The following is a 12,746-nucleotide window of genomic DNA, read 5'->3' as shown; positions in this document are numbered from 1 at the left end:
CATCAACCAATCAGCAGCTCTGTATCATTTTATAGTATGCAAATTATAGATGTTACTTCAGTGCTGATTGGTTGCCATGGGCAACTTCTCCACTGGCTCACTTCTCCGCTCTTATCACTGCTTAGTAAATGTACCCCTAAAAGTCTAGTTACAGCTCTGGTAACATGCTGAGAGATTACATTTGGGTGGGTTATATTGTTACTGTGCATGGTAAATACTGACTGCTTAATTTCTACCCTGCAGTTTAGATTTGAGTTTGAACACACCCCAACCAAATCTAATCTCTCTGCACATGTTACATCTGCCCCACCTGCAGTGCAATATGGTTTTTCTCAGTTATGTGCTTCATTGGTTTGCTAACAAACCTGAATAAGGCCCTCTGTCCCTCACCTCTGTATTTTTATACTGCTTCACGTAGCTATGGGATTTCTACACTGATCTCTGGGAACGAGTTTGGCCACGTTTTGGAAGCCATGTTTTATCGGCAATACAGGACCAATTGTCCTCTATAAGGAAGTACACAAGAAAAGCAGGAGCTGGTATTGGCCACTAGAGGATGCTCCATTGAATGCTCTTTTTTCCCCATGAAGTCTCTGGATAAAACATGGGCATTGCATGAATGTTTACTCTAACCGTAGGAACAGATTACACGGATCAACTGATGTATTTGGAAATGAAGAAATACTGTACAAGAAAAGAAAAAGAAAAAATCAATAGAGCCACAAGGACATTTATAAAGTTTAGTTATTAAACTTTATTTAATTAAACAAAAAAAAAAAAAAAGAGACATACATTAAGCATACTAGACTCTGTATTTGTAAAACAAATAAAACATTTCAAATAGCAAAACAACAAATTTAGGTGTGATCAGATGTCTTTTCTGCCATTTGCAGGTTGTGATCTAGAAATACACGTTTGCTTATACATTTGCCATGATCAATAAAACTCATAATCAGTGCGTCCACTTATAGGGAGAAGTCAACATTAAAAAATAAAAATTGTTAAAAAATAAATCCTTGAAGTAAGACCTCAATATTTTAAACTAGAAGTAGAAATGTGTGTTGGTAAGCATGACAATTTAGAAGAAGTCCTATATTATAGATCACGCAAACACTGTAGCTGCTAATGTTAATTGTAAAATATGCAGTTAAAAAGAGAAGCCACGGTTCAACAAACTGTATTCAGTTAACTCCTATTAATGGCCGCTCTTCTCTTTTCTCCCACAAACTTCTACCATAATGTCCTGGATTCAACTTTCTTGCTGCCTCTTGATGAGATATATACAGTTCCTTGCCCTCTCCCGGTGTCTGTTCTTGTAATTCATTTTCGCTCTTAATCTCATCTAAATGTTGTTTGAAAATGAGGGGAACATGGTTTTCAATCTCAGCGGCAGGAACTGGCTTTGGTAAAGTGTCCCCACACCTGGTTCTCCTTGGTACTTCTATAATATCTACTCCTGAGTCTAAACTGGTTACATTGTTAAGTTCCTTATCTTCAAGTTGAGATCCGTCTGATTTAGGTCTGTTTCCAAAGGAGACAAACCAGGCCTTTGGCTGTAAGAAGTCTGGTTTCTGAACAGCAATCACATTTTTAGAGTCTTCTTCAGTACCACAAGATTTCCTTTGTAGAGTACAGGGCACAGAAGAGGACTCTCTACGAGCCGCGTGGCTGCTTAGAATGGACAACCCAGCAGTGTCCCACGTAAATTGCTGGTCACTGGAATTCTCACATAGTAGAGTGCTGCACCGACTCATGTTTCTTGGCAAACTTGCTGCTTGAAAAGGCCCAGCAGCCATAGAGGAAATATGCACTGGAGACTCCAAAGGCACCATTAACATATCTGAATCCACTCCACTTTTCAAAGAAGAGCTGCGCCTTTTGGCCTTCAGGCTGAATATTGAACGCTTCTCCAACACATTGGACAACATACACTGGAGCCCTGAGTACAGTCCTGAGCTCTCACTTTTCCTCCTTGCAGACTTGTTAACCAGCTCGGATGTCTGACAGCCTTCTTCATTATCACTAATACTCAATATGTGGCTATCCAGAAACAGATTAGAAGTCAGGTCTTTGCTTCCATGGCTACTTCTGTCCACAGTAATTGGGAAGGAGAATGCCTGAGATTCTACAAGGTCATTATAAATGTGATGTTTTGGGTCAGTAACGTTCCAGGTGAAGCTGTTCATGGATGTTGCTTGATCTCTCCTCAGTCTACCAAGTCTCATAGAGGTTTTTTTATTTCTTATTTTAAATCCAGTCCTCCTGTAAAAATAAATAAATAAATAATAATAATAATAATAATATTAGTAGGATTTCTATATTGAATTACTTAATGTAATAAGCATTAGATACAGTAACATATTATAATGTGGTGAGAAAGACAACTAAACTGACCAATAATAATAATAATAATGACAACACTTTTTTTTTTTTTAATTCTAGCTTACCACACCTCCTCCAAACTCTGTAGTCTCTGCCCTCTTCTCCCTATTGTGTCCACTCATATCCCCATATATATTGAAAATTCAGGTAAGCAGGTTCCTCTCCCCTTCTTCGTTACATAATTATTGGCAGATGCCTACAAGTTGGAAGGTGCATAGCGGATGTGAGCTAGTTTATTTAGTCCACATGTTGATTCCAAATAAGAGTAGATGTTATCGAAGATAACAGGAAACAGGTGATCAAAGATAAACAGCAGTCAATATATTAAAGGTATCAACCTGTACTGGGCTAAGCACTGTGATGCTCCAATAACACAGTGAAATGCCTGGATACACAGACCATTCCACAGAGCCAAGCAAACATGCACCTGCATTCCAATCAGCCTGACCTACAAGTCTGGCAACTCAAACATGTGGGGCCAAATGTAATAGAGTGAAAATTTCAGAAAGTAATAGATTTGGTACAGGTTCAGTTTTTTTTTTAAAGTGGCAATCATTTACACAGCAAAACCAGGTTGATCTTGCTGTGTAAATGATTGCCACTTAAAAAAAAAAAAAAAACCTGCAAAACCTTACCAAATCTCTCACTTTCTGAAACTCTCAAGGTGGGTATACACAGAGAGATCAGTGTTTAAAATCTAAGCAATCTGACTAGATTGCTTAGATTTTAAGCACGGATCTGTTGTGTGTATGCCCCCCAGCGATAGCAATGCGCGGCCCTGCGCATCGCTATCGTCGGTGGTAGATTGAGCCTACATGCAGGCTCAATCTAGCGGGTCGCTCACTTCAGCGCTGTGTGAAGTGAGCGCCCCCCCTCATGTCGTCGTTCCCCCACTCTCAGCACATCACGCTGTGCTGAGCGGGGGGAGAGATGTGTGCTGAGCGGTCCATGTTAAGATCGCTCAGCACACATCTCTCCCGTCAGTACTGGCCTTCACTCTATTATATTTGGCCCTTAGTGTTATTGAGGCTGATGAGTCATGGACAATAATACAGACAGCTTGTAATGATTAACCATTTATTTAACTACATGTCAACAATTCTGATAACTGAACACTATAATTACTGTATGTATATACTGTCTGCATGATATCAGTTTTATATTATTATTTATTATTATTAATAATAAGTTACATAACATTCCAGTTACATTGCAGTGGTAAACTCATCTCTAGTTACTAGCATAGATTATCATTATAGACACCTGGTGCACATGATACTGTACACATAAAAGGTGCTGTAACCTATAAAACTCATAATTTGCTCAAAATCGGAGGTGTTGCCAATAGCAACCAAATTCTTTCATTTTATAGAATGTACTATATACTGTAAATAACCAGAATTTAATTGGTTGCTATGGGTAACACCTCTACTTTTGTTAATCTGCCCTTTAGTAAATGCACCCCTTAAAATCTGATTGGTTACTAAGTGTTACAAAATCTTTGCAGTTGCCTATTTGCGGTCAGTACAAAGTACTAAGGCCTGATCCTGCAATAGGTGCAACCACCTCCCCAAAATGCACATATATTGGTCACATCCCCCTCCATACCAGGGTCTGACATTGCCACCTTGCTGATATACAGAAGTTTTTAGAATGGTCTATAATTGTATGTTTTGGATATTATATTGCAAATGTAAAATGTATAATACAGTATGTATAATGCATATATTATAACTTTATTAGCCCATGATTTATATATGGGCGCTTTTGCCATGAGCTTACCTAGACAATAGGCCCCCCATCAGCTCCCAAGGTAACATTCTCCTCTTTCAAGTGAATTACTTCTAGACTCCTAAGTGGTCTGCATTAATAACCAAGTGCAGTCCTAAACATTCTGTTACCACAGGTTTTGGAAGAAGTCTAGAACTACCCACACATTGTCATTTTTGCATTATGCATTCAGACACTCGAGGACCAGTAAGACCAGTGGTATTTTTAAGCAGGAACTCCGTTCCTGAACCTCTCATTAAATATTACATAATCAGGAACTGGGTTCCTGAACCTCTCCTGGGCCAAAATTTATTTTCTATAAGATAAGCTAATTTTAAAGTTCATTTTTAGTGTCCATCTACAGTATCATCTCTATTTACCTATAACTTTTTTAATAGCTCCACCCCCAGACCCATAGTTCCTTAACCTATTTTTCCAGAAAACAGAACCGAGTAAGACACCCATAGATGTCAGTCTTGTGCAGATGTAAAACAAATAATAGAACATTGCACGGTACTAAGGTTTAGGATATTTTGTCTACTTCCCATTCTACTGCAGACACTCGGCTCACATTCCCCACCCCAGGTTACCTCCAGTAGCACATAAGCAGGGCAGACACAGCAAGGAGCAGCAGGAGGATGCAGATGAGGATGGCCAGTAAGAACGCAGTGTGGTGGCCCGGATCCATACCGTAGTGATGGCTTCCAATGGATACTGTACTTGGGACAGTCAGACATACAATGTAAGGAAAAAAAAAAAAAAATCACAACACTTAAAAAAAGACTTTGTTTTGCATGTGTACAAATTATTATTACGGGCATTCCATGGTGGGATCACTGAACATCATACTGAGTTGTGGAAAGTACAAATATTTAGATATAGAAGGACACTTTCTTTTGTGTGCCGGTTGTAGATTCACAAAAGTAAAAAGGAAACACATACAAACCCTTGGAAGGCATATACACACAAGTCTGAATGTATGGAATAGGGATTTCATTTAGAGAATGATGTATGCTAATACCGCTGCAGCTGTGAATGTGTACACAATGACTGCCGGAAAATATGCCAATGCATGATTGTAGGTGTATGCTGAGACACGCCTGGAAAGCGGTCACAACATACATGCATGCTGTTTTGCCACCACTATCCATAACCACTATAAAAAGGGTCCATGATGGTCAATCATTTTGGGAATAAATCCTCACTGTGACGGCCATGGCAAGACCCTGGCCTGGTAGCATATGCGCAGCGCGACTTAGGTGGATCCGCAGTCGACACATAATAGCTCAATTGCTTAAAAATCAGCTTTGCGCCAATCTCCAAATCCGGTTCTAGACGCGGACTGGGAGTTCTGCTAGACATATAGGACATAATGCTGCAATAAAGGAATTGAAAACCTTATGTCCATGGACCCCATGGCAGTGCTATTTTAGACATTTACTTCAGGCATTTCCAACCTCTTTCCTCAAGACACACTAACAGTCCAGGTCTTCGTTATATCCATGTTTGAGCACAGGTGACTTGAAGGGCCAGATATACTAAGCCTTGAAGAGTGATCAAGTGGAGTGTGATAAAGTACCAGCCAACCAGCTCCTAACTGTCATTTTTCAAACAGGGCCTGTGGCATGACAGGGGCCGATTGGTTGGTACTTTATCACTCTCCACTTTACACCTTTTAAGACTTAGTACATCTGGCTCTAAAATTAGTACCGCAGTTATTTTGATTTAACCATCTGTGCTGAAGCCTGGATATCACTAAAGCCTGCACTGTTAGTGTACCGTGAGGACCGCGGTTGGGAATGCCTGATGTACTTAGTATTGCAAATCAGCATTAAACCATCCAACATAACATGATCACTGAGAAAAGCATACTGTGTATTTTACAGTACACGCTTTCCTCCAATAAATATAAGCCAATGAATTAGAACAGATGGCAAGATTGGAGTCCTCAGCACAGAACACAATGCCGTACAGTCCAGCTGTCCCTGGAAATTAGAGCCATCAGACATTACACTTTATACCACTGCTGAGTGCCCTACTAACAGGCCAGACTTTGTGCAACTCCCCAGGGTGCAACAAGGGACAGTCACACCCATATTTCCTGCTTCTGCCTTTTTAAGCCAAACACTATTTAATGGCTGCTTTTGACAACCCATATAATGATCAGTGGCTTCTCGGTTCCTGTCACTACCACACACGAGCAGAGTACATGTAGTACATTCTGGGTGAACATTGTGTACTGCAATCCACAACACAGAGTACAGTGTTCACTGAACATATGCATCTGCTTTTTCTGCGCAAATTTAACAGAACACTGCAGTCCCCATAACTCTGCGCAATAAAGATAGCGAGGCCAGGTATATTATTTCTCTGCTGCAGTCAGCAAGCAAGGGAAGACCTCTCAGTGGCATAGAGTTATCATCAGGACAGTCTTGCCGCATGCGCTGTCTTACTATGACTGTCATGATAAATGCATCCCTTACTGCCATAGGAAACCGCTCTGTGGGTGCTGGAGAGTTCCCAAAATGTGTGCTGCTTTATCCATGTCTATGTAGGGTAGGCATGTCCAAACTGTGGCCCTACAGATGTTGTGAAACTACATATCCCAGCATGCCCTGGCACAGTTTTGCTGTCAGAGAATGCTAAAGCTGTGTCAGGGCATGCTGGGATGTGTAGTTTCTCAACAGCTGGAGGGCCGCAGTTTGGACATGCCTGATGTAGGGTGTTATGCAGGATACTGGCGGTCAGGATGCCGGCAGTCACATGAAAGACACCGGCATCCCAAACCATGAGAATGGGACGGGGTCATTATTTTACCCCTAGCCTGTCCCCTACCCTAAACCAAACCTGGAGTGGCAGATAGGGCTAAGACACAGGGGGTGGCAGCTAGGGCTAAGAGTCATGGGGTGGCAGCTACAGCTACGTAGCCCTCCCCCCCCCCCCCCCCCCAAAGTGACCTCGATACTTACCGGCGGTCAGTGTTCCGGCGCTGGGATTGCAAGTGGTGTTACATGACCACTGGCAATCTAGCCGCACCCAGTCTATGCATGCCTTTTTAAGTCAAATAGGGGGCATCTTCAACCACTAAAAAGTTATTTTATGTAGTTAAGGGATGCTTTTTAACAGCACTGCATAAATAAGACCCTACACCATGGGAGAGCAGTTTCAGAACCAGTGATTGTACAGTGCATAAATGCTACTTGTTTTTGTACAGTGGGTCAATGCAATAGCACACAGGCACTTTAAAAGCCTCTTCTAGCATGCCTCTTAACGTCTCAAAGAATAAAACATGTACTGTTTGCAGAGGACATATAGCAATACAGCACATTTTCAGGATGGGCTTTATTTTGACTGGTCTCTAGATAGAGGATAAGTGCAGCAAGCAGAAATAAGTTATAAAGCAGGAAAACATCACAGATCATCTTTCATTTGTAACATTAAAAAGGAGAAAAATCCAAGTCAGTGGAAAACAGGAATTTTTAGGTTCTGAATGCCAAACACATACAAATAATAATGACATTCCATTTACATGAATCAGTATACCACTAATTAGAATCTTAAAACCAAACATTCCAGCTATAAGATTTCATATATGCGTACTGCTCTGCAAGGTCTGGGAACAGTAATTGTGAGTATAATATATTATATATATATATATATATATTACACACATATGTACATATAACATATCTTTAGCAACATTACATACAATTTGTTCTTACCACTGCTGGAGATGCTTGTTGGAGGTAGGCAAATTCTCAGAGACTGCCAGGAGTCTCAAACCACAGGCTCCAGGGAACGATACATAGTCTTGAGGCTTTATCAGTTTCAGCTGAAATAAACCACTTAAAAGGAGGTATATATTTTATTTGCTTATATGACAGGCAATTATTAAGTCACTGATAATTTAAGCCATAGACCCTGCCACTAACATTAATACTATGAGATAAACTAAAAAGTATAGAAGCTAGGTCAAACCAAAATAGGTTTGGTTAGTCAGCTATATAAACCCATCAGTTGTATCAAAGCACTGCAATTAGTCCCTATGCTGCTGCATGTCTGGGTTTAATTACAACAAGCACCTGAGTACATCGTAGTGCAGCATATCAATAGGCCCCCATACATCAGCAATCACAAAAACATATTTCAGATTCTGAGATTTTTTCCCCCCCAGATTTAAAGATTTCCCAATCCACCAATCTGCGCCCATACATTAGAGATGCATTTCAGTGATTTGCAGATCATTTTCGGCAAATACAGATCTGACAATCTGAAAGGCTCATCAGTTTACTAGAAACGGTCTGCAGATCTGCTGATTGTTACCATACACTAGCAATCTACAGCCCCAAGTGAAATCCCACACGTTGGACAACCTGATTTAACAATTCCAATTGATTTTTGGTTTGAATCCACGATCTGTGAACCCCCATACATTGCAGGGTTTTTTTGCACAATCATCTGCAAAACAGCAAATTGCCCCAATCGATTGCTGATATGTGGGGGCCTTAAGTCATTTACATACCAGTATTCACAAATACTTTTTCAATTTGAGCTGATTTTAAATAGCTGACCTGACTATTCCAAACACATTTTTGATGCTGTAGATAACCCCCTGGCAATCTGCATGAAATCCAAATATGTGGCAATCTTACTTCCTTTACAGCAGGCATGTCCAAAATGCGGCCCTCCAGCTGTTGTGAAACTACCTATCCCAGCATGCCCTGACACAGTTTTGCTGTCAGAGAATGCTAAAGCTGTGTCAGGGCATGCTGGGATGTGTAGTTTCACAACAGCTGGAGGGCCGCAGTTTGGACATGCCTGCTTTACCGTGTTATAGAAATCTAATGTCAGTCTTCTCACTGCAATCAGACAAATAGAAGGAATTATTTGGTGGTAAACCACTTAACTGATGATTTATTTTGCCAAAAAAAGCTCCGAAATTGTCGGGTTTTTTTTTTAGGTGAAGAACATGAATTTAACCCTATACCAAATGATTTTAGTTAAGAAAAAATACAAAAATATATATTTTTTTTAGTGATGAGCGGGTTCGGTTCCTCGGAAACCGAACCCCCCCGAACTTCACCCATTTTACACGGGTCCGAGGCATACTCGGATTCCCCCGTATGGCTCGGTTAACCCGAGCGCGCCCGAACGTCATCATCCCGCTGTTGGATTCTCGCGAGATTCGGATTCTATATAAGCAGCCGCGCGTCGCCGCCATTTTCACTCGTGCATTGGAAATGTTAGGGAGAGGACGTGGCTGGCGTCCTCTCCGTTTATTAATGTTGATGCAAATATTTGTGCTTATTGCTTAATTGTGGGGACTGGGGAGCAGCTGTATTATGTAGGAGGAGTACAGTGCAGAGTTTTGCTGACAGTGACCACCAGTATACGTTGTCTGCCTGAAAAACACTCCATATCTGTGCTCAGTGTGCTGCATATATCTGTGCTCACACTGCTTAATTGTGGGGACTGGGGAGCAGCTGTATTATATAGGAGGAGTACAGTGCAGAGTTTTGCTGACAGTGACCACCAGTATACGTTGTCTGCCTGAAAAACACTCCATATCTGTGCTCAGTGTGCTGCATATATCTGTACTCACACTGCTTTATTGTGGGGACTGGGGACCACCAGTATATTATATAGGAGGAGTACAGTGCAGAGTTTTGCTGACAGTGACCACCAGTATGGTATCCGGACTCCAGGTCGACAGCAAAAAGGTCGACACACCTTAGGTCGACGCCAATTGGTCGACACACCTTAATTCGACATGGACAAAAGGTCGACATGGACAAAAGGTCGACAGGAACAAGGTCGACACGGAAAAAGGTCGACATGAGTTTTTCACGATTTTTTTCTTTTTTTGAACCTTTTCATACTTAACGATCCACGTGGACTACGATTGGAACGGTAATCTGTGCCGAGCGAAGCGGTAGCGGAGCGAAGGCACCATGCCCGAAGCATGGTGAGCGAACGCGGTGCACTAATTGGGGTTCCCGGTCACTCTACGAAGAAAACGACACAAAAAAATAAATAAAAAAATCATGTCGACCTTTTTCCATGTCGACCTTGTTCCTGTCGACCTTTTGTCCATGTCGACCTTTTGTCCATGTCGACCTAAGGTGTGTCGACCAATTGGCGTCGACTAAGCCCCGCCCCCGCATCGGGAAATGCAGCGATTCGCGGGTCCGCGGGAAGGGGGCGGGGCTAAAATGACGCAATTAGCATCATTTTAACCCCTTCTCCACCCGACGGACCCGCGAATGCGGGAGGTTATCTCTCCATCCTGCTCGCATCACTAGGGTGCGAGCAGGATGTGGGAGACCTGCCCACTCTTCCGGGGGTGCGGGGGGCTACCCCAAAAAATGGGAACCTCCCGCAGCTTCCGGGAGAGTAGGTAAGTATGGCTCAGACTGCTTTATTGTGGGGACTGGGGACCACCAGTATATTATATAGGAGGAGTACAGTGCAGAGTTTTGCTGACAGTGACCACCAGTATACGTTGTCTGCCTGAAAAACACTCCATATCATACTTGCCGACATTCTGGCTGCTCTCTGCGGGAGAGAGCAGCCAGGTCGGCTATGCAAGGGGGCAGGGGAGGGCTGTGACGTGGGGAGGAGGTGGACCAGAGGTGGGAGGGGGGTGGAGCAGGGGTGGGGGCGGAGTTTCAACAAGACATCCTTTAAGCCATGCTCCCCACTCTGTAATGCCGCGATCCCCGGCATTACACTGCAGGGGGCGTGGCTATGATGACGCGATTCAGCAAGAATCACGTCATCAACTGGCCGGACCGCCCACTTTACACACTAAGTGGGCGGACGGGCAGGGGGACCCCTGATTCCGGGAGACTTGCCTGCTCTTCCGGGGGGCCGGGAGGGTCACCCGATTTTCGGGAGCCTCCCGGCCATTCCGGGAGAGTAGGCAAGTATGCTCCATATCTGTGCTCAGTGTGCTGCATATATCTGTGCTCACACTGCTTAATTGTGGGGACTGGGGAGCAGCTGTATTATATAGGAGGAGTACAGTGCAGAGTTTTGCTGACAGTGACCACCAGTATACGTTGTCTGCCTGAAAAACACTCCATATCTGTGCTCAGTGTGCTGCATATATCTGTGCTCACACTGCTTTATTGTGGGGACTAAGGACCACCAGTATATTATATAGGAGGAGTACAGTGCAGAGTTTTGCTGACAGTGACCACCAGTATACGTTGTCTGCCTGAAAAACACTCCATATCTGTGCTCAGTGTGCTGCATATATCTGTGCTCACACTGCTTTATTGTGGGGACTGGGGACCAGCAGTATTATATAGGAGGAGTACAGTGCAGAGTTTTGCTGACAGTGACCACCAGTATACGTTGTCTGCCTGAAAAACACTCCATATCTGTGCTCAGTGTGCTGCATATATCTGTGCTCACACTGCTTTATTGTGGGGACTGGGGACCACCAGTAAATTATATAGGAGGAGTACAGTGCAGAGTTTTGCTGACCAGTGACCACCAGTATACGTTGTCTGCCTGAAAAACACTCCATATCTGTGCTTAGTGTGCTGCATATATCTGTGCTCACACTGCTTTATTGTGGGGACTGGGGACCAGCAGTATTATATAGGAGGAGTACAGTGCAAAGTTTTTCTGACAGTGACCACCAGTATATATAGCAGTACGGTACGGAAGGCCACTGCTCAACCTACCTCTGTGTCGTCAAGTATACTATTCATCTAAATTCTATACCTGTGGTGCATTTTAGTTTTGCAGTTTGCTGACAGTGACCACCAGTATATATAGCAGCACGGTACGGAAGGCCACTGCTCTACCTACCTCTGTGTTGTCAAGTATACTATCCATCTAGATTCTATACCTGTGGTGCATTTTAGTTTTGCAGTTTGCTGACAGTGACCACCAGTATATTTAGCAGTACGGTACGGAAGGCCACTGCTCTACCTACCTCTGTGTCGTCAAGTATACTATCCATCCATACCTGTGGTGCATTTCAGTTGTGCGTAGTATATATAGTAGTAGGCCATTGCTATTGATACTGGCATATAATTCCACACATTAAAAAATGGAGAACAAAAATGTGGAGGTTAAAATAGGGAAAGATCAAGATCCACTTCCACCTCGTGCTGAAGCTGCTGCCACTAGTCATGGCCGAGACGATGAAATGCCATCAACGTCGTCTGCCAAGGCCGATGCCCAATGTCATATTAGAGAGCATGTAAAATCCAAAAAAATAAAGCTCAGTAAAATGACCCAAAAATCTAAATCAAAATCATCTGAGGAGAATCGTAAACTTGCCAATGTGCCATTTACGACACGGAGTGGCAAGGAACGGCTGAGGCCCTGGCCTATGTTCATGGCTAGTGGTTCAGATTCACATGAGGATGGAAGCACTCATCCTCTCGCTAGAAAAATGAAAAGACTTAAGCTGGCAAAAGCACAGCTAAGAACTGTGCGTTCTTCTAAATCACAAATCCCCAAGGAGAGTCCAATTGTGTCGGTTGCGATGCCTGACCTTCCCAACACTGGACGGGAAGAGGTGGCGCCTTCCACCATTTGCACGCCCCCTGCAAGTGCTGGAAGGAGCACCCGCA

The 12,746-nt window shown here is 43.0% G+C and overlaps 1 protein-coding gene across 3 annotated transcripts; it reads right to left on the bottom strand.

Annotated features, from left to right (window-relative positions):
- Positions 1 to 773: 773 nt before the first annotated feature.
- Positions 774 to 8,178, bottom strand: LOC135050645 (uncharacterized). Of its 3 annotated transcripts, none has more exons than XM_063957076.1 (3): positions 7,875 to 8,178; positions 4,743 to 4,887; positions 774 to 2,262 (listed from the first exon to the last, which is right to left on the bottom strand). In XM_063957076.1, exons 2-3 carry the CDS (start codon positions 4,838 to 4,840, stop codon positions 1,182 to 1,184), a joined length of 1,179 nt encoding a protein of 392 aa, XP_063813146.1. In that variant the 5' UTR covers positions 4,841 to 4,887; positions 7,875 to 8,178; the 3' UTR covers positions 774 to 1,181. The 3 variants fall into 3 exon arrangements, with proteins under 3 accessions (XP_063813146.1, XP_063813145.1, XP_063813144.1); XM_063957075.1 differs by having other exon boundaries at positions 4,743 to 4,871; XM_063957074.1 differs by having other exon boundaries at positions 4,743 to 4,866.
- Between the last annotated feature and the right edge of the window lie 4,568 nt (positions 8,179 to 12,746).

The sequence above is a fragment of the Pseudophryne corroboree genome, chromosome 2 (assembly GCF_028390025.1).
Source record: "Pseudophryne corroboree isolate aPseCor3 chromosome 2, aPseCor3.hap2, whole genome shotgun sequence".
Classification (NCBI taxonomy): domain Eukaryota; kingdom Metazoa; phylum Chordata; class Amphibia; order Anura; family Myobatrachidae; genus Pseudophryne; species Pseudophryne corroboree.
Note: the sequence above shows the minus strand (reverse complement) of the source record. Positions and strands in the feature narration are given on the sequence as shown.

What these genes read in the sequence shown, in the direction of transcription:
- LOC135050645 (XM_063957076.1), bottom strand. Translation starts at nt 4,840, where the DNA reads ATGGATCCGGGCCACCACACTGCGTTCTTACTGGCCATCCTCATCTGC. An exon ending in CTGCTTATGTGCTACTGGAG is followed by an intron (nt 2,263 to 4,742) that starts GTAACCTGGGGT and finishes TTATTTTTACAG; the next exon opens with GAGGACTGGATTTAAAATAA.